The sequence below is a fragment of the Theropithecus gelada genome, chromosome 5 (assembly GCF_003255815.1).
Source record: "Theropithecus gelada isolate Dixy chromosome 5, Tgel_1.0, whole genome shotgun sequence".
NCBI classification, from domain to species: Eukaryota; Metazoa; Chordata; class Mammalia; order Primates; family Cercopithecidae; genus Theropithecus; species Theropithecus gelada.
In genome coordinates, this window is record NC_037672.1 from 112,394,219 (window position 1) to 112,415,627 (window position 21,409).

The 21,409-nt window shown below is 36.0% G+C and overlaps 1 protein-coding gene across 1 annotated transcript in view; it reads right to left on the reverse strand.

Annotated features, from left to right (window-relative positions):
- The window catches only part of LOC112624831 (bifunctional heparan sulfate N-deacetylase/N-sulfotransferase 4), a 301,958-nt gene that overhangs the window by 14,877 nt on the left and 265,672 nt on the right, over positions 1-21,409 (reverse strand). The window contains exons 9-11 of the mRNA XM_025385855.1: positions 9,732-9,828; positions 5,192-5,315; positions 3,109-3,283 (exon numbers count right to left, since the gene is read on the reverse strand). Of these exons, the coding sequence (XP_025241640.1) occupies positions 3,109-3,283; positions 5,192-5,315; positions 9,732-9,828 (396 nt within the window). The remainder of the gene's footprint in view (positions 1-3,108; positions 3,284-5,191; positions 5,316-9,731; positions 9,829-21,409) is intronic.

The window sequence follows — 21,409 nt, forward strand, 5'->3', positions numbered from 1 at the left end:
CTACTAAAAAAACAAAAAATTAGCCGGGCATGGTGGCAGGTGCCGTAGTCCCAGCTACTTGGGAGGCTGAGGCAGGAGAACGGCGTGAACCCGGAAGGGGGAGGTTGCAGTGAGCCAAGATCACGTCATTGCACTCGAGCCTGGGCGATAGAGCCAGACTCCATTAAAAAACAAAAACAAAAACAAAAACAAACAAACAAAAAGCTTTTTGTTTTCAGTAATTACTGAATAGAATGAATGTAGACAACAGCCACAGTATTTATTGTACTGTGGTTGCGATTTTATCACCAATAAAAATCAGTTATTTTATATCCCATTACCGGTGTCTTAGATATATCAAAATGTTGCTTATGGTCACTACTATTTCAAAGTTATTATAGTACTAGACTCATCATTAGAACTTACCATATAATGATTTAATTAAAAAGTTTGTTACTGATTGAAAAAGTATTTCACATTAACATAGTAGTTTATTTTGTATATATATTTAGTTTCATGCTTTTAAAATATATTTTTGAAACACTCGTAGGAACCATCAGACAGCTGGAAGAATCCCAACACAAGAAAAGTTAAGAACTCGGAATGGAGGCAGGGCTGCCACTGGTCTCACCATCTAAGCCATTTCCTATAGCCATTCTTTCCTGTATCTTCACAGAGTTAGTTACCTATTTTCTCCTCTGGGCCTTTAACCTCTCTTTTTCTTTGGAAATGACTTATCAAATCACCACTACCACAGACGATGTTTTCTCAATTCCACTTCTACTTCTATGTAATAAACCAGTGTCCTGTTTTACCCCTTCAAAATCACGTTTTTGGAGTCTTTCGCAAGTGCTGCCTCTATTTCTTCACCCTCAATTACTTCTTTCTTCACCAAAATCCATCTGGCTTTGCTCTTTTTTACTCTTTTGGTAAGGGCTCCACTTCCCTCCACATCTTTCGCTTTGCCTAACGGTTTAATTTTTTAGCAGTTTTTGGAATTGTTGCCACCCCTCCATCTAGCAGTACTCCCTTTCCTTCGATTGAGTGCCACTGCACTCCTGAATATTTTTTTCTTCTATTTTGGCTATATTTTCTTATCTTTCTTGGCGCCTCATCCTGCTCTGCACTTTTCATCTCTAAATTCTTTCCTTAGGTGATTTCACCATTTACATGGCCATGGCTTCACACCTCTGCTTCACAAACATCTGTCTCTAACTTAGACCTCTTCCAGAGTGTCAGGTGACTTTACTGTCCTTTTGATAATGAAGGGTTTCATTCACCATGATCATAATCTACGCTTTTTTAGTCCCCACCTCCCACCCCACCCCACCCCCTCCTGTATACTGCAATGATTCTTTTTTCATGGGAATGTGTGGCCATCATCTAGGTGCCCAGATTGGAAATTTGTTTCATCCCTGACACTATGTTCTCACCAAATTCTCTTGGTTTTAATGTTTAAATATCTCTGAATACTTATTCTTCATTCAGCTTCTACTTAACATTTTTGTCTACACCACTTCCATATCTCAGTAGGTCTATTGCAATAGCCTCAAGTGTGATTTTTCCAAAGAGTCATTTGTCCTATTCCAGTTTCTTCAAATAGCAGATAATTCGATGTATTGTAAGAGAAAATCTGGTAGTCACACACTGGCTACCGTTTTTGAAAGGCTTTCAGTTGCTCAACAAATGGCAGCAGCCAAATGGTTCTAGCCCTAGTTTGCCTCTCAGCTTCGAGTCCTATAGGTCTCTACCTAGGATTTTCCCACAAGCCACATGAAATTCTTTTAGCTTTTTAAATGTGCCATGATTCTTTATATCCAATGTATTTAACATATACTATATCCTCTACTCCACCTTCCTTCTATTCTCACTCAGGGAATATGTACTTGTCCTTCAGTTTTAGGTCTTAAGTTTATTTTCTTACACCATGCTTTCAGAGCACCTCTACATACTTCCTCACAGTATTTAGATAATGTTTAATTACATATCATCAGGATTACTTAATATCTACACATTAGACAAACAACTTTTAATTACTATTTTGTTAATTAAAACCATAGTTAAATGTTACTGCAGAATATTCCATTTTAGTATGACACAAATCTATATTGATGGACACTTTCCTCTTGTTATTATTTTTGTAGATAGTACTGCAATGTTCCTAAATATTTGTCCATCCTTTTGAAGTTTCCCTTATGATCTATTACAGAAGGGGAATCACATCACTGAAAGATCTTTATACCCTTTTATGGAACTACTACCAAATGAATTTTCAGAAAATATCCCAAGTGTACCTTCTGTTGGAACACTTGAGAACCTTTGTAATCACTCTCTTGCCAGCATAGAAAAACATCACAATTGTTGTCAAGATATTAAAAAAGAATGGGCTGGACTTGGTGACTCATGCCTGTAGTTCCAATATTTTGGGAGGCTGAGGTTGGTGGATTGCTTCAGCCCGGGAGTTCAAGACCAGCCTGGGCAACATGGTGAAACCCCATCTCTAAAAAAAATACAAAACAAATAGGCAGGTGTGGTGGTGTGTGCCTGTAGTCTCAGTTACTTGGGAGGCTGAGGCAGGAGGATCACTTCAGTCCAAGAGGTAGAGGCTGCAGTGAGCTATGATCATGCCAATGCACGCCAGCCTGGGTAATAGAGTGAGACCTGGTCTCCAATTGGGTTGATTATTTTTCACATAAATTGTTGGACAGTTTTTTGTGTATGTGTGATTGTTTAGCTGTGCCTTTTGTTCATTTTGCTCATTTTTCTACTGTGATATTTTATTTATTTATTAACTTGGAGGAAACTTTTACAAAATAAAAGCACTATGCCATTTACCATTTATTTGTTACTCTAGATACTGACTTTTAAATTTGTTAACTTTTGATAAATCAACATTCTACATGTTTATATAGCTTAGGAAATCTATTAATTCTTTGATGATGTGTGATTTTTAGATAATTATTTTATGCCTGAAAGTCCTTATTTCTCATATTTTTTTGGTGGGGGGTTGGGGTTCAGAAATTCTTATACTTGACTTTTCATATGTTTGGGTTCTATTCTGGTTATTTGTCACTGCCTCCATTTAAGCTATAACAAAATGCTTCTAGCAGATTTTTTTACTGACCATACCTGGTACCAAGAGTATGCCCTGTCTGAGGGGTCAATAAGGATGGCGATGATCTTGGCTTTGGGGACAAGAGATGCAGCTCGTTTGGGAGCTTCCTCCGAATGGAAGTAATTAGCACTCTTTTCAAACAGAAAGTCACTTGTAGTATTGGATGGTGTAGGGAAAAAGTCCATATACCTGAAGGCAGAGAAAGACAACTAATTAATCTGAAAATAATTTTTCTTGCCATACTCTGAATGTGAAATAATTGGAACATTTTAATATTCATTTATAGCTATTTCTGATTATTATGCTGTTACAGTTTAAATAATAAATATTATATACACATTGAATGTGAAGACAATCCAAAATATTCCTGTTCTAATGACCCATTTTGGGCGTGGGAAGGAGTGAGGTGAAATAGGTAGGCCAATAAGGGTCAAAGGAAAAGTACTATACATTTGGGCTGATGTTCTGTGCTATAAAAAGCCAATTCAAGAAATACCATTTGCCCGTGGCAAACAGCAAATTATACTATACTGTTTAGTTGATATTTAAAAATAGTAAATTTATGTTTGCAAATTTGAATGCAGAAATTCTTCAGTGAGATTAAAGTTCACAAGACAGAAAGATGTGCAAGTCTGAATAGCTATAAAATACCAACCATTTTAGGGCATGGCGGTTCTCTTCCTTCTGAATTTCTTCATAATTTGTAGTATATGTAGCAATGTGAACACAGTATAGTCTATCTAGAGTAATTAAGGGGCTATTTCCTGCCAGTTGATCCTGTGGTGCCTCAGTAGGTTCCCTCCTCCATATGCTGTCAGAACGCTCCTCTGCGTGCGGATTATGGAATCAATATGTTCTGAGGTTAATTCAGTACAAGTCTTTAATTATGTGTGTAACCCTCCTTACAGCTCATCACTTCTCTCACCCTCAAATGTTCTAGAAATAAATAATGAGAGCAATTAAGAATTCATATAAGACACTTATTTCCCTCTTTGACATTTGTTATTATGTTTCCCAAATGCGGAGTGGTGAAGAGTCTCATCTATATTCCTGCTAAACAATTTGTGTTCCATTTGGGCTCACAGATCAGAGAAAATTGCCGTTCTGCTTTTAATAACCTGCATGCAATTCCAAAGGTTATTTAGCCTTTTTAAAGTAAGGTAGGATATAATCTCCTAGATGCAGAGCTGACACATCTCTAACCACAATGGCAAACTTGATCTGCTCACCGGTATTGCACCTGCCCAACCCTGATCCTAGCTGTACCTTAAAAAAATGTGTCTTTCATTGCAAACAAGTTCATGCATGATGATGACACACAAACTTACATGCTGCAGATGTGTGCATTGAGGGGAATTTTCCTCAGGTGAGATTTGCTTTATTTACCTGTGAACTAGAAATTAAATTCAGGACCACGTTTTCTTGAAAAATTGGGATAGAGCTAGAAAAAATCACCAGAGTGAAAATCATTTCCAATATCAGGTTTATTCTATTTTAGTTTAGGGGAAATACTGTGATTTTGTTTTTTTCATAATTTACCACATGTTACTTAATATTTATTTTATGTACGTGTGTGACTAGAATTGATATGGTTTTGAAACTGTGCTGTTATTATTTGCATGACAAGTATCAGCCTATATTATAACAAAACTTATAGGTTTATGTGGTTAATGAAGATACATGTCACGAATTATAAAATAAAACAAACTACTGATTTATTTGTTGCCTCAAACATTGTTGTGAAAACAAATTATGTGTTCAGAAAAAAAATTAGGCACAGTTAAATAATGCTATGCTTAAAGAGAATTTTAAATACCCTTATGAATAATTCTGATGAAATATATCCCATAATGTTCTTTATTCAATCATATTAATTTAGCAGAAAAATATTATCATTATTGCACTGTCCAAATCACATTATAGGCAACACTGATTAAACATATCATCATTATAAATTAATTTCTAATTCACTGTGGTAGAATTGAGCATAACAAATTTATCCTGTAATTATGCAGATGCCACACATACATCTGTAATTGCTCTGCAGTGATTGAGCATGTGTTAATAATGGAATTTATTTTTCGTTACTTTTCTTACCAGTCTATTCCCTTGTGATAGTTGTTGCCATTAAAGAACTGAACTTCCTCAAATGTCTTTGGACTAGGGAGATTGCTGATGATTGAAGGATGCATTAGAAGAAATAAATAAAGTGCAGTTGTTCCTATTACAAAAAAAAAGAAGGTAAAAAGTTATATGGCAATAAGAGACAAAATATTATTTTAGCATATTTTTGCTCAAAAAGGAATATTAAAATAATCAACTATTTTCCAGTGTCAAAATGAGTTCCTTAAAATCTGTTAGGTGCATTCCATGCAGTCACAATCTAAGTGTTCTATTATTAGTCTGACATGATTCTGTTTATCAAAATGCCTGAGTTAATATTAACATGGCCGAAGTGAAGCAGAATGATGATGCAGTAGTGTGGCACTGCGGAAGTCATGCAGCTCAACTTTCCTCCTGGAGTCAGGTGAGTGGCTAAAGCATGAAAGGCATGGATCCCTCTGTCTCCATCTTTATCGTTAAGCACAGTACCTTAACTGGTGGGTCTTCAATTAGCATTGAAATTCAGATGAATGAAATCAAACTATTCAACAGAAGTTGACATGCTACTCTGTGTATGGTCCGGAAGTAACTCTTGATTAAGAAAACCCATTTGCTACCCTCAGTGAACTTAAAGTCCATGTGTGGACTTGGACAAGTACACAAGTAATTGTGATGTAGCGTGACAGGTGCCATAATGAGAGAAGACCAGAGTATATTTCCAATATATGAGAAAATGGGTGATTTAGACTTGGGAAATCAGTGACAGATTCTGGGAGGAAATGTATTGTAATACTGTTCCTTAAAAACATAAGTGTTACACAGTAAGGTTGAAAGAAGAAGGTAGGACTCTCAAAAGATGGCTGCTTCAGTGACTTCTCTGGAAAATATGACAATCAAGTCTGATAATTGGAGCACTAGATGGAACAGACTAGCTGATAGAAACCACCTGTGTGCACATTGCAGAAGCCTCAAATGTAATCTCTGAACCTTATTTCCCTCAGAGCCAGGCCAGAGACTGGCAGTTATAGCAGAAAGAACTCATGAAGTGACTGGGTCATCATAACTCTCATAAATCAAGACTTTTCTTCTTGAAAAGGTAAAGTGTTCTGTGATACATTGGAGCGAGCAGCATTTGTTAGATGTCCTAGCCCTTATGTTAGATGTTAGATATCTGCAGAGCTGCAGACAAGCTACATAGGTGGGCTGGCAGAACAACTATCATTGCAACTGGAATCTGGAAGTAGAGAAGGCCAGCAGATAATTGGCATTTTGTTCACATATACCTTAAGCTCATATGAGCAAAGGCTACCGCGCTTTGAGTATTAATGACATTGTCGCCCTTTTAGATCCTCACAGCTTTACATGGCCACTAAGAAGTAATGAGTAGCTAAAGGAAAGAATGTAACAACAGATCCATGGGGACCAACCACCTTGATGGAAGACATGTTAAAACACCTATAATGAACGACTCTGTGAAATAAGATGGCAAAATTAATAAATGCCCTAGGGAGATGTAATTACCAATTTTAAAAGACTTTTAAGGAATAACAAGTATGAAATCGAATTATACAAACTCGATTAAAAGAATGAAGGAGACAGAACTGGTTAAGAACTAAATTAGAATCCTAAAGTTTAGACAGGAGAAATCTCTCAACCACACTGAAAAATACAGATTTAATAGTTATGAGGGACGAGGGGCATCCTCAAAAGCTCATCTGGTTTACTCCTAAATATAACAGGAGTTTTAAAAGGAGAAAATATGAGAAGAGCAAAACCAAAAAATGTTCTAGGGAAATGAATTAGCAATAGAGTAGAAGCTGGAAGGAAACATGAAATCCAGAAGTGTTCTTTTTAAGTACTTTTTAAGATAACACTTTCATTGGGGGGTGGAGAGAAAGAGAGATTTGAGACACACAAGACAAATGAGAAAACTGATAGCTTTATATTCTGAAGGTATTAAATGTAGATGAATGCAGGGCACATATAAAAATATTCTTTAGTTGTTGTTGATTATCTAAATATAGATACTTTATAGCCTCACTCGGCAGTAAGTAGAAATGTTTAATTACCCTGATGGTCACAGAATTGTACCCAGATCTCCCCTGGCCTACAGAAAGTCAAAGCCTTTATGCTCTGAACTCTATACCTTCATGCTTCCAGGATGTTGAGGGACATCAAGAGGCATCTGATAGGGAGGAGAGAGAAAGCACTCTCAAATAGAAACAGAAAAAATGTGGCTTGATATTCATATAATCAGTCATAAAATCTGGGCCCACTACCTCAAAAAGTACATTTAAAAAATTATCACCTAAATTTTCATCTATCCTTGACATTCATTTTCTATCAATTTCTTTTACCTCATTTCATTTTATATCAATTTCTTTAATATAAATATTTCACGGAAGAAAAGAAAAAAATCCTATACTAATAGAAACTATTCTATTTTGTATACAATCAACTCCTCCTTATTTCTGATGTACCGAGATAAGCCAGACAAATCATGAGACATTAGTATTGACAATGTGAACATTGATCTTCTGAAAGATCCAAGGCCAATGAATTATGCTCTTATAATTGTTGTGCTAAATGTAACCCGATTAGAATCCTCTTCCGCATTGACAATACCAGAATTTGACTCTGAATGGTGAAGGATGAATATCTGTTCAAAGGCTCACAAGGGACTATGATTTGAACATTGAGTCTCTTAAGTCTAAAGTCTCTGAGTCTATGTCCATCATCTCTGCCTGTTTCTCTTCTCCCTTTCCTCATTCCCTGACCCAATTTCAGCCCACAGGAATCTATTTCTTCTAGGATTCAGCAATAGCAAAGTGAAATATCACGTCTTTCCATTCTCACCTCATAACAACTGAGTAAATAGCAATTTGGGAACCACTTTTATACCTCATGCTTATTGTAAGAGATGCATGTGCCACGTTTAAGTCATCAAAAGACAACTGTGCATCTAAGGGCAGATTGACAGCATTTAATTGTGAACCCTCCGCTGCAGTGAATTTATAGTCTCTGACTGCACTGGGTGTTTTGCCAACTGAAGCAATAAGAACAACAAACTATGACTTCAGACTTCCACAATTGGATTTTAAGAATTACTACAACCATTTTTATATTAGAATAATATTTTCATAGCCTATGAAAGATTATTACCATCTGATTCCTTTGTTTTAACATCTGATTTGTTTGTTTGTCTTAGGAAAGCCAAAACCAGTTAAAAGCTTTATCATTTCCATACTGGTAGGTCAAATATGAAAATCTAAAGGTATAGTTTAATGTCTTTATGAATGCAAACAACAAGAAGAAAAATAGATTTATAGTTACTAAGCTGTAATTTTCTCACAGAACTAAAATATAATAACATCAGTGACGAATGATAAGGGATATGTCTTTCTATTAGATTTTTAACACAATTTTACAACACAGGGTTGTTTTATATCTTAAGTAGTCACTCCAGAGTTAGCAATGCTGTAAGGGAGTTGGTAGAAAATTAATGTACATTTTAAGCAACAACAAAAGTGATCTATCTGAAAATATGTGTTGCTCTTTCCCCTCCCTGCACATGTGTTAACTTACTGTTGTAATACAATTTATATTCCTAGAAGAAGAAAAGATTTCAACAACCAATATTTAATAGTCTGGAAATTTTGCCCACAACTTTTAAAATGATCTACTTACTTGTATTACAAATATCTCCATCTGGGCCAGGCTTATTTATTGAGACTGTTTGTTTTCTGTTATGGTTTGTGCACTCACTGATGAAAATGCTTCTTCTAGTCAAAGTGGTGAATTCAAAATACAGCAACTCAATAAAAACTTTAATTAATCAGGACATGAGCAAAGTGTATAAAGCTGTCACATACTGAAGAAAGTATAAAATATTCTAATTGAAAGTGTCATCTCGTTGGTGAAATACTTTCATTCTCTTTTACTGCATTCTTATGCAGTTGTCCTTCAGTGCATGAGAAAATACCAAGGAAAAAATACCTGATGAACTTCAAGTGTTTCAGAAAGTAAGTCCATACCATGCTAATACCTAATGATGATTTTTTTAAAAAAATCACACATGCAAAATATTTGAAAGTAATCATGGCAGTGGCTCTGAACAAAAATCAATTCAAAGGCTGATGTACCAGATAAAATAGTTTGAATCAAGCCAAAACATGTTTTTATAAATTGCTATAGAAATTAATTAAATAAAGCCAGAAAAGTAAAAATTTAAAGATGAAGTACAACAACTGTGACACATAAGTTCAAAGTTTTCCAAATTTGACATGTATATTGAACAGTTTTAAAATTCATAAAGAATTTAGTGTTTAAGACTAATTAGTGGGCAACATTAAGATCCTCTTGAGGTTCACGGTATAAATGCAATTCATGGAGATGAAAAGCAGTTCGAATAGTAAACTTGCATGGATAGCTAAATATTTCACAAAGAAAAATCTAATCTGATAACTCCATATAACAATGTATCTCATAAAATATTTTTAAAAAGGATATAAGTAGCACAATTGGCTCTTTTTACCTGTTTTTTGTGGACCAATTACTAGAAATTTTGGTAAGTGGTCACAAGTTTTCTCTCTGGACCAGATGTCTTTGTGTCGTTTATCATCACATGGATTCTGCAAGAAGGAAGAATAAATGACCTTACAGTGTAATCACTATCTGGCTCTGTTCTCTAAAAATTGTTCAAAAGATGGAATCGAATTCTTGCCTAATACCTTAGAGCTTGAAGTTAGACCTCACTCTGGTTCTCTGATTTCCAAATCTTTTAAAAATAAAGTTATTGGCACCTTCCTTATCTCAAGGCTGGGACTCGACCTCAAGTCGCTCCTGGTGTTATCATCTTTCAGTGTTTGGCAAGGCTCTAATCCCTGTGCTACTACTCTATTTCTTGGTTTATGTTTTATGTCCATATATCAGAGGACTTGACTTAACTTGGTTTCATAATAGTTACTCATATTACTGTGCTCTCCCTAATCACTCCTATTTTTTCTTCCTAGAGGCTGAAATGTTATCCTTGAATTCCAGACTTGGCCAACTTTTCTTTTTCATTTCATTTCATGTTTTGATTCAGATACTCCCATAGTTTGGTCACATCTTCTAAGCTGATAGCTTCTAGATCAGTATCCAGCCTCTACCTCCCTCCTGAGCTCTGAACTTAAGTTTTTATATTGCAAATGTATGATTTTTGTATAGATATGGTGAGGAAATTTCATACTCAACATACCCAATGTATCCACTAGTCCAATATTATGCCCATCTAACCTACAATTCCATTGCCAGTTTTTATTTCATTCTATCTGGCTGACTCTAATTTATTATCAAAATCATTACACTTTTGAGAATTAAAAGGGTTTTTAAAATTAAAAAGATAAAATTTTTGAAATATTTATTGACTGCCATATTGGTTTTATTATATTGGTGACCTAAACGATAATAATATTCAAGATGATTGTCACAAGTAAAAGTATTTTTAAAAAACATACACATTGGAAATTAAAACATTCTATTTTTATATTTATTATCCCAATATTAACAAGAAAGCATTTATAGTTCATATTTCTGCATATTTCTGTACTTTAGTCAGTTCCTTTTTCACTTAATTTTTAATTTTGTGGCTACATAGGGGTGTATATATATATATATATATATATGAAATACATGAGATATTTTGATACATGCATACAATACATAATAATCACATCAGGGTAAATAGGGTATCCATTACCTCAAGCATTTATTATTTCTTGTATTACAAATGTTCTAATTTTATGCTTTTGGTTATTTTAAATGTAAAATAAATTATTGTTGACTAGTCACCTTGTTGTGCTATTAAATACTAGATTTTATTCTTTCTATCTAACTATATTTTTGCATCCATTGACAATCTCCATTCCCACCACCTCCACTTTCCTTTCCAGTCCCTGGTAGCCATCATTGTACACGCGATCTCCATAAGTTCAATTGTTTTAATTTTTAGCTTTCACAAAAGCATGAGAACATGTGAAGGTTGCCTTTTTGTGCCTGGGTTATTTCACTTAATGTAATATCCTCAGGTTTCATCCAGTGTTGAAAATGACAGAATCTCATTCTTTTTCATGGCTAAATGGTACCCCATTGTGTAAAAGTACCACATTCCCTTCATTCATTTCTCTGTTGATGGATACTTAAGTTGCTTCCAAATCTTGGCTATTGTGAATAGTGCTGAAATAAACATGGGAGTGCAGATATCTCTTCAATATACTGATTTCCTTTCTTTCTCCTTTTCTTCTTCTTTTTTTTTTTTTTGTTTGACACAAAGTTTTGTTCTTGTTGCCAAGGCTGGAGTGCAATGGCGAAATCTCAGCTCACTGCAAGGTTCAAGCAATTCTCCTACCTCAGCCTCCCGAGTAGCTGGGACCACAGGCATGTGTCACCATGCCTGGCTAATTTTTTGTATTTTTAGTAAACACAGGGTTTCACTATATTAGCCAGGATGGTCTCGATCTCCTAACCTTGTGATGCACCCACCTCAGCCTCCCAAAGTGCTGGGATTACAGGCGTGAGCCACCGTGCCCAACCAATTTCCTTTCCTTTTTACAATATTTTTACTGACCATGCTGTTAGATTGCTGAATCACATGGTATTCTATTTTTAGTTTTGTGCGGAACCTCCATAGAGGCTGTACTAATTTACTTTAGTTCTCTTGTACTAATTTACTAACTGATGTACTAATTTACATCTGTTCTCCATAGTGGCTGTACTAATTTACATTCCCACCAACAGTTTCCAAGTGTTCCCTTTTCTCTACATCTTAACCAGCATTTGTTATTACTTGTCTTTTGGATAAGATATGTTTTAAGCGGGGTGAGATGATATCTCATTGTAGTTTTGATTTGCATTTCCCTGATGATCAATGATGTTGAGAACCTTTTCATATACTAATTTGCCATTTGTATGTCTTCTTTTGAGAAATGTCTATTCAGATCCTTTGCCCATTTTTAAATCAGATTATTAGTTTTTTTTTTCCTGTAGAGTTGTTTGAGTCCCTTATGTATTCTGGTTAAAAATCCGTTGTCAGATGGGTCATTGCAAATATTTTACCACAATCTTTGGGTTGTCTCTAAACTTTATTGTTTCCTTCGCTGTGCAGCCTTTCAACTTGATGTGATCCCATTTGCCCATATTTGATTTGGCATGGACTTGTGGGATATTGCTTAAGAAATCTTTGCCCAGATCAATATCTTGGAGAGTTTCCCCAATGTTTTGTATTAGTAGTTTTATAGTTTGAGATCTTAGTTGTAAGTCTTTAATCCATTTTAATTTTATTTTGTGTATGGCAAGAGATAGGGGTCTAGTTTCATTCTTCTGCATATGGCTATCCAGTTTTTCCAGTACTGGTTACTGAAGAATCTATCTTTTCCCCAGTGTATGTTCTTGGCATCTTTGGTGAAAATGAGCTTACTGTAGAAGTATGGGTTTATTTCTGGATTCTCTATTCTGTTTCATTGGTCTATGTGTCTATTTGCATGCCAGTACCATGCATTTTGGTTCCTACAGCTCTGTAGTATAATTTGAAGTAAAGTAATGTGATTCTCCCTATTTTGTACTTTTTGCTTAAGATGGCTTTGGCTATTCTGGGTCCATTGTGGTTCCATGTTAATTTTAGGATTATTTTTTGTGTTTCTGTGAAGAGTGCCATTGGTGGTATTGATCAATTCTTTAGATACATCTTTCTTTAATACTATGTTGCCAAAGTTCTTCTGAAGAATGATTGTTTTCAATATATTATTATGTTTTGCTTTTCTATAAAATTGTCTGCAATCCTTCTCAAAGCTGCATTTCATAGTTAATAAATGTGAAAATGCTGACACTCAAATTACTCTTCTCTGTAAGCCACTGTATTTTTAACTGGAGAGAGAGTTGAGATAAGCTCCTTCCCTTCCCTTCCCCCCCCTTTTTTTTGTTTTCAATGCAGTCTTGCTCTGTCACCCAGGCTGGAGTGCAGTGGTGCCATCTTGACTCACTGCAACCTTCTCTTCTCAGGTTCAAGCGATTCTCGTGCCTCACCCTCCGGAGTATCTGAGACTACAGGCATGCACCACCATGCCTGGCTAATTTTTTATTTTTTTTTAGTAGAGATGGGGTTTTCCCATGTTGCTGAGGCTGGTCTGGAACTCCTGGCCTCAAGTGATTCTCTGGCCTTGGCCTCGCAAAGTGCTGGGATGAGCATGAGCCACTGTGCCTGGATGGTAAGCTAATTTTCAATTCTATTTTTAAAATATTAAAATGTCTAAATATTAGAGACTAGGTATTTTCACAATTATTTTCTGTTAAGAGTGTTTTTCTTTGACAAATACTTTTAAATATAACACTTGTCAAGTGAGTTTTCTCTAATTATGATTCTTTTAACCATTTTGTCAAATATAGGTGCAGCAAAATCATAGACTTCTCAATATCATTTTATTCTAGCACAGAATATAATTTTATCCAATTAAAATAGGAGATCCATTAAGAAATGCTTAGGCTGATTCTTCCCAGTATCACTATGTAGACTAAAGGGACCGGTATCACCCTGGCGTTCTGTAGAACCTAACACTGGCCCACTATATTGATGACATGGTATTTGGACCTGACAAATAAGTGGCAATTACTCTGGCTGCCTTGATAAAACACATGCACCTCAGAGGATGGAAGACAAACATACAAAGTTTTAGGAGCCTGCCACCTTTTAAGCTTTCAGGGGTCCGGACATCTTGAGCACACTGGGACATCCTGTTCATAGCAAAGTGTTAAGTTGTACATTGCAACTCCTACTGCTAAGAGGTAGCACAGTGCTAGGAAATATTTTTCCGTGCATTTATTGAGTGATATAGATAGCTTCAAGTTTAGGATGGGGCCTAGAGCAAGAAAGGGGTATGCAGTAGGTAAGGCTGAAGTACAAGCCACCCTCACACTTGGGCTTTATATGCCAGAAGATTCATGATACTATGGCATCAGTGATATAAATGGATGCCATGTGGAATATCTGACAAGTACTTGAAAAGAGTCACAATGTACGCTTCTAAGGTTCTGTAGCAAAGTATACTATCTGAATCATATTTTGCAAACCACAACTCTTGTATACTGCTGTATACAAGAAGAGAGTGCTATGGAAGAGAGTGTTTGTCATGAGTCATTAATGTGATCAAGTGGCCATAACTACCTACCATGAACTGAATAGTGATAGACCCATCAAATAATAAGTTCAGGTATGTCCAGCAACAATTCATTTGAAGATGGGAAAGGCTGATCCAGGGGCCACTTACAAATCAGTGGCCCATGACTCTATGTCACCTGTCACTGTTGCACTGATGCTTCTCCATCAGCTCATTTTTAGTTTCATGAAGGGTTCCTATAAGCTGCTGATAAAGAGGAGAAACCCAGGCTTGGTTTGCAATATGTTGGTACTTCTATGTTAGTAGAAGACAAAAATGGACTTTGGTGGCACTACAGTTCCATTCAGAGGGGTTTCTAAAAATTGCTAGGTAATGGAACTCTCAGTTGTCAGAGTTGTGGGCAGTGTACCTAGTCATCTGCTTTTTTGTTGATAGACTCATAGCCAAAGGTAAGGATATGACAGACAAATGAGCAGAGATGAATAAATGGCATAGAATGGACAGGCCAGACAACTTGAAGGAACAAGCTAGGAAAATTAAGATAGGAAGTTCTAAGAAAGAGGCATGTGGATGGACCTATGATAGTGTTCAAAATGTGTGATAATCTTTGCATTATACATTAATGTACACCAGAGAGCATTTTATGTAGAAGAGCATTGACAACCAGGAGAGCAGTATGATTCAGCCAGGTTACAACATCCCTACATGTTGCCTAACCTCTGTTGTCAACTAACCCAGAGCTAATGCAAATGGCTCATGAATAGAATAACCATGGCAGCACAGGTGAAAGCCATGCATGGACCTCTTTCCCCTGTGTCTGTTGTAGTTACAGCCACTGCTGAATATCTGAGCTGACAGTAACAGCAAATACTTTCAAATCTCAGAAATAGCATTATCCTGCCAATTAGTGAAACATTGATTATATTGGACGCTTTGATAATGAAAAGGGCATGATTCACCTACATCATGCTTGTTGGTACTTCCACATCCAGTTATAACTGTAAATGGGAAAGTACGACAATCACTGTCTGGTAAGTGCCACATGGGGGTGCCAGAACAGACTACCACAGTGTACTCCTTATCTTTATCTAAATGCAGCCTTTCTCCTGAAGAAATTTACAAGAGGAGAGTTAGTGAGACATACTACCACTGCTGCTACTTCCTCCATTCCTAAGACTATCTGACCTACCCAGTATTTCTTCTAGGCTAGCAGAAATGCTAGCCAAAGGTGGGGAAATACAGAAAAGGAGACAAAATGGGAGAAAATAATCACCGATTTCACCTTTGGGACCCAAAGCAGCAATTGTGTTATAGTTTCTCACAATAATTCTCCTCTTATAAATTTCCCCAGGCATGAAGTTTATAGAATCATGAGAAAAAATGTGTCTGGATGGACTGAACATAACAAATGAAACTGTGTGGTGGATGCTCCTTTCTCTGAAAGCATCCTCTTTTCAAACTAGTGCAAACTCTCCACTCCTTCTCTGAACTTTGCCAGCTGCTATTGCCTATTGCCCCCAGCTGGGGGATTAAGAATTCTCCCTGGCTAATAGAAGCCACGTGACTGCAAATCAAACTCTGCATCCCCTCTCACTCTCAGGGGATGGCCCACCTCCAGTGGATGCAGGGGTACAGAAGACTGACCTGCTTGCCTCAAGGTGAGACAATTTGCCTGTGACTAGTTTGCTCCTTGCAGATCAGGTAAGGCTAGGCTTTACCAGAGATGACATCCTTGCTCAGCTCTTTTCCCTTCTTTTCAGTTCCACATTTTCCCTTGTAGGTTTTTCCTGAAAGCATTTCTTAAATCATTTGCAATGGAATCTCTATCTCACATTCTGCTTCTAGAGAACACTACCTATGACAATGGCTATTCATATTCATACTCTATAAATTAAAAGATACTCTTGACTCAAATACATTTCTATCCCTGCTCTCATTGGAACAAGGCTGAAGTACAATATAAAAGGACCAGTAATGTATAGTGACAACCATATTATGTTAGAATTTACCTTGGAAAAAATTAGGTTACAGATCCTGGATTTTTCTACAAATGCATCTATGGAAACTGTGATAAAAGGAATTAATTACAAGCCAGTAAACTTGACATTCCTTATTTAATTTACATAACTGAAATTTTGTTTTAACTGGTATCTCCATTTTCTGCCATCTTTTTATTCAGTGTTCCATCTCATATACTCCATATGGTGTAGTTTTAGTACAACTAACCATATTTTTCACTGTGGAACAGAAGGCTGAACTATCTATTCTTTATTTCTTCAATTGACAATGAAACATCCTCTATTTAGCTTATTATACAGATTCCCAGCTAGAGAGTATATGTCACACTCTTTCTTCAATGTAGCTTTCTTCATATTAATTTCAGTCCAATGGAAAGTGAGCCAAAATAATATGAAGTACCCTCAAAGATAAAGCCACACTCCCTGGATTTCTCCCTTCCAACTTACCACCAGTTGTAAAGTGGCTAGATTGTAGCATGTAACTTGACCTCAAGTGGAAGCCATATATTGAAGAGCCTATCAGTCTGAGGCCCTGGGTGATCATGTGGAGTGGAACTGTCTGCAGCTCCTAGATTACCTGCTTACTTCTGGACAGTTACATGAGTGAGAAATACATTTTCATCTTATTTAGCCAATGTATTTTGAATGGCATAATTGCAGCAACATCACCTATACGCTAGCTCATTGTGTTTCAAAGTACTTGTCTATGAGAAGGAGCTTGTGCAAGAACGTGAATCAATGCACTGCTTGTTTCAAAAAGAACATTCTGTTACAAGATAAAAACAAAATTTCAAGGAAAGCAACTGGTGTGCTTAGTGATATAGCTGATTTCTACTCTGGCACCAGCTTCTTGTCTCATGGTGAATCAGCAACAACATAATCCAAACAGGCTATTCATGGACCACATTTTGAGTAGCACTATTCTGGGTTAATAATTGCCAACGTCAACTTAATGCTTCAGTTATACTGTATTCACTACTGTAGAAATTCTCATGTTTGTACCCTAATCATTGAATTATTTCTCCATGTGATGCTCACATTTTTCCCCAAAACTTTGCCTACATTTCTAGCTTAAGCTAATATCTACCATAAACCTTCCCTATTTATTTTAGAGGGGTAGTGTAGTGCAGTCATTAAGAGCTTGAGCTCATGAGGGAGACTGCCTGTGCATTAAGAAATTTTCCCAAATTCTCTGGATCTCAGTTCCTTATTTATAACATAATTATTGATAATATTTATCTCATGTGGTTGTTGACAGCATTATATGTTATTTAAAATGGTTAAATAATGCTGTATATAAGAGTAATTATTATTTGATTCCACATTTGCCCTTCCTTTCTTATTGTCCGGATTATTTAGGCAAGATTAGTTAGGCAATTGGAGCAAGAGAAAGAGTAAATCTCACTGATGAATTGCTTTGCTACAGGTGTTCATCTTGAGAGCAGACTTCTTAGTCCATTATCAGAATGTACCAGCACCATGAGTGGCTGTCTGACCACAGGATAAGTTTTACCTGACACAGTCAGATCACTAGACTTCTGGCATCTATGAGTTACTTTGTAGAGAAATAGCTTGGAGTATGCTTAGCCGACTTGAGGATATAGGTTGCCCTACTAGATGACCCGAAGACCATTATATAATTTTAATTTAACACATTTCTGTGTATACTTGCTACCTGGTTCCTGTAACTCATAAAGCCAATAGTTTCAGCACCGCTTACCATTCAGATCTCAACACAAATATCAACTCATGAAAGTGGCCTTCCCTGATGATGATAGTCAAAGCTTCTTCTCACTCTTGTCTCTTTCTGAGTTTCCTGTCATATTTTCTTTGCTACATGTCAGTAGTTAAAATTATTTTCTTTGTGTATATGTTTGTAATAATTATATATATAAAAGTATAGTTATAGTTTATGATAATTCTCTCTCAACTAGAATGTAAGTTCTCTGAAGGTGAGGCCTCTGTCTTCTTTATTGCTACAACCCAATATTTAAGAAACGCTGAATGAATATTTGTAGAATGACTGACTTAGGACAGGCACAGTAAACATTTAGCAATCAGCATAGACTAATTTTGATATATGTTTGAAAACAAACATGTTAACTGTATAGACATTTAGCATCTAAAACTCCTACAACAAACCATACATAATCCCCAGTGCTTTCTTTCATGGCAGTCCCAGAAGCTAGTTAGTGAGTACACCATCACTTTAGAACTTAAACATTATTTCTCTCATATTATTATATAACTACTTGATTTATAAAGAACTTCATTTCTGAATTGCATTTTTAAATACAAAGCAATAGGAAGGTGGCTCTCAACCTATACTTCCTGAATTTCCCCACATATAACCCAGCAGAGCAAATCTCAGAGTAGGTGTTCACTTCATTTGCTCAAATGAAGATTTCTTTATGCTTAGCAAAGGTAGAAGAGTGGGCTAGTTGATTATTCAGTGCCGCTGTTGAAAGTCAAAGTCTTATTTGTGGGATCTTTCTCGGTTCTATATGTTCAACTTGGCCACTTATCTTCTTTATTGCAGTGCACATGTCTTTGGCATTCTGATTTCTGCTTGCAAAACAGGTGAAATAAAATGTTCACAGAAATAAGCAGATTTAATGTAAGACTTGAAAAGAGTTGTTGTTGTCTCCAACACACAGAGAGAATATGGATAAGCATATTTTTGGGGGGAAGAGGATGAATCCACTAGTTAATATCTATTTATACTTTCCCAGAAAGTTGGGATGCTAAGCTGTTACAATACATGCTGTTCCAAATATTTTTATTACTAACAACTTAATTTACATTACTTCAGGTTTTCCTATCGGTGTGTTCCTCAATCTAGGCAGATTGTCTTTCTTTGTAACTACACTCCTTCTATATTATGCAATTTTAGGGATTTCCAGATGCCCATTTCTGTTTTCACCTCTCTTCCTGGCATATTTTTCCTTTTGTCTGTTAATCAAAATTTTATTAATGGATGTTTATATTTTCTATTTTCTGGAAATGTTTGTTCAGACTTTTCCTACTTTGACTTTTCTTATACTGTATGAAAATCTGAATACCAGCAAACATAATGTCTAACTTTTATTGATCACCTTCTATATTCCAGACACTTGATTGATGTAGATTATTTCTAATCTTCAAAGCAACCTGGCAAGACAGATTTTATTATCCCTTCTTGATAGCTGAGAAAGCTGAGATGCAAGGTGTTTTATTTAGGCCCTGCTGAAGGTCACACAGCAAGGTAGTTTCAGATTTAGAATCCAAATCTGGCATTGTCTCTGCAATTAAATTATGTGTGTGTATGCACGCACACATGTACATGTGAAGTTTTTGACAATGATTATGAAGGATAAAGGATCTTCTCCCAAAAAAGCTAAGCATTTAATTGCACTTTCTTACTTTGCTCTATTTCTATTGTTTTAATTTTTAAGTCAGAAAATTAGAAAGCAATTATTTCCCATTTCATTCTGCAATCTGATTGTTCCCTGTATAACTGAAACTGCAATAGATATTTACTGGTTTAAGTATCTAGCACTGTAGATATATTTAAACTTCAAAAAAGAAATTCAGTTGCAATTGCTTTAGGCAGTCTATGGTTACAGTGCCAGTCCAGTGAAAATGCATGTAACTCAGCTGTCACACAGGTACAGGCGATGCACGTGGTTTTTCTATGTAGAATATATAAGGCAAATTTACATTTAAGTAAACATAAACAAGCAGGCAGAAGATTTCCTGAAGCAATGAACAAGACTTAGAAAGGGCAGTAAAATCTGATGAAATTATGTTCCTTACAAGGGCAGAAGCATCCTTGGATATTTCCCTCCAAATAAGTAAAAACTGCAAATTTGCAATCAAGCTAAAAAGAACATGGATTGAAAGAATGTCATACCATTTACTTTATTATAATTCCATATTTGTATAGAATACGTTAAGATAACTTTTGTTCTTATTATATCTAGTTACTCGAAGTCTACATTGCCTTTTTGCTACTAAAAATTTGCTTTGCTCACTATTCTCCACGTCCTTCACTGGCAAGGACACCATGGAATTATCAATTCAAGATTGATTATCCCATCCAGGTCATGTGCCTATTCTAGATAACTAGGACATTTCTAGACCTTAATATATGAAACTTTAAAAATGTGCAGTGCTCATGATAGAAGGATTATTTTACTAATTACAAACATTTCAGAGGCCATTGGTTTGCTTTTCATTTCCCTTTTGCTATTCTCGACTGTTTAAAGAAGAATGCTATAAAAGGCATCTTTTAAAACATATTTTTCCTTTCCAATTGGGCTGTGTTGTTTCTAAATTTTTTCTGGTTATTGAGTCTTGCCCTGTGTATGTCTGTAAAATGCCTTTTCCAAGTTGTATTGTACAGGGTGGTGACTTTCAAGTTTTGTCTTTCAATATCATTTAAGCCTAACATAATCCATGTACATTGATGAGGAAGTTTAATAGATTAAGGGTGCTTATTCTCAGTGCTCCAATCGACAAATCTTTATGGAAAAACTGAGAGACATCTTTATGAAGGCTTGAACTCTCCTTGTTCTCCATGTAAAATCCATGCAGTCCCTCAACTTCTTGGGAAAGCGTTCCTCGTGTGAGTACACTGATCCATAATAAATGCACTCGTTACAGAACTCCTATAGCACTTAATAGACTGATTTCTCAAACTTTTCTACCAAGTACCCTGAATTACAGAGGTTTATAATGCCAACCTCTGGGGGTAGGACTGGATGGAAAGGAGAGTGTGGTTCTGTGTCTGTCTAGAGTGACAGCTTCAAGAGTGCTGCTTTAGACACAAAGTGTTTCCAATTTATCCTAAATGTCTATCTATTCTTCACCATATTATACTCATGTTTATTTAAATAAGTTAATACTACTGGTATTTTCCCATGAAGTAGTCTCATAGTAAAATTGACCCCAAGGGAAGGTGGCATGTTTACTTTCTGTACTTCCATCTTTTTTTTTTTTTTTTCCTTTCCTTTTGAGAAGGAGTCTCACTCCATCACCCATGCTGGAGTGCAATGGCGCGATCT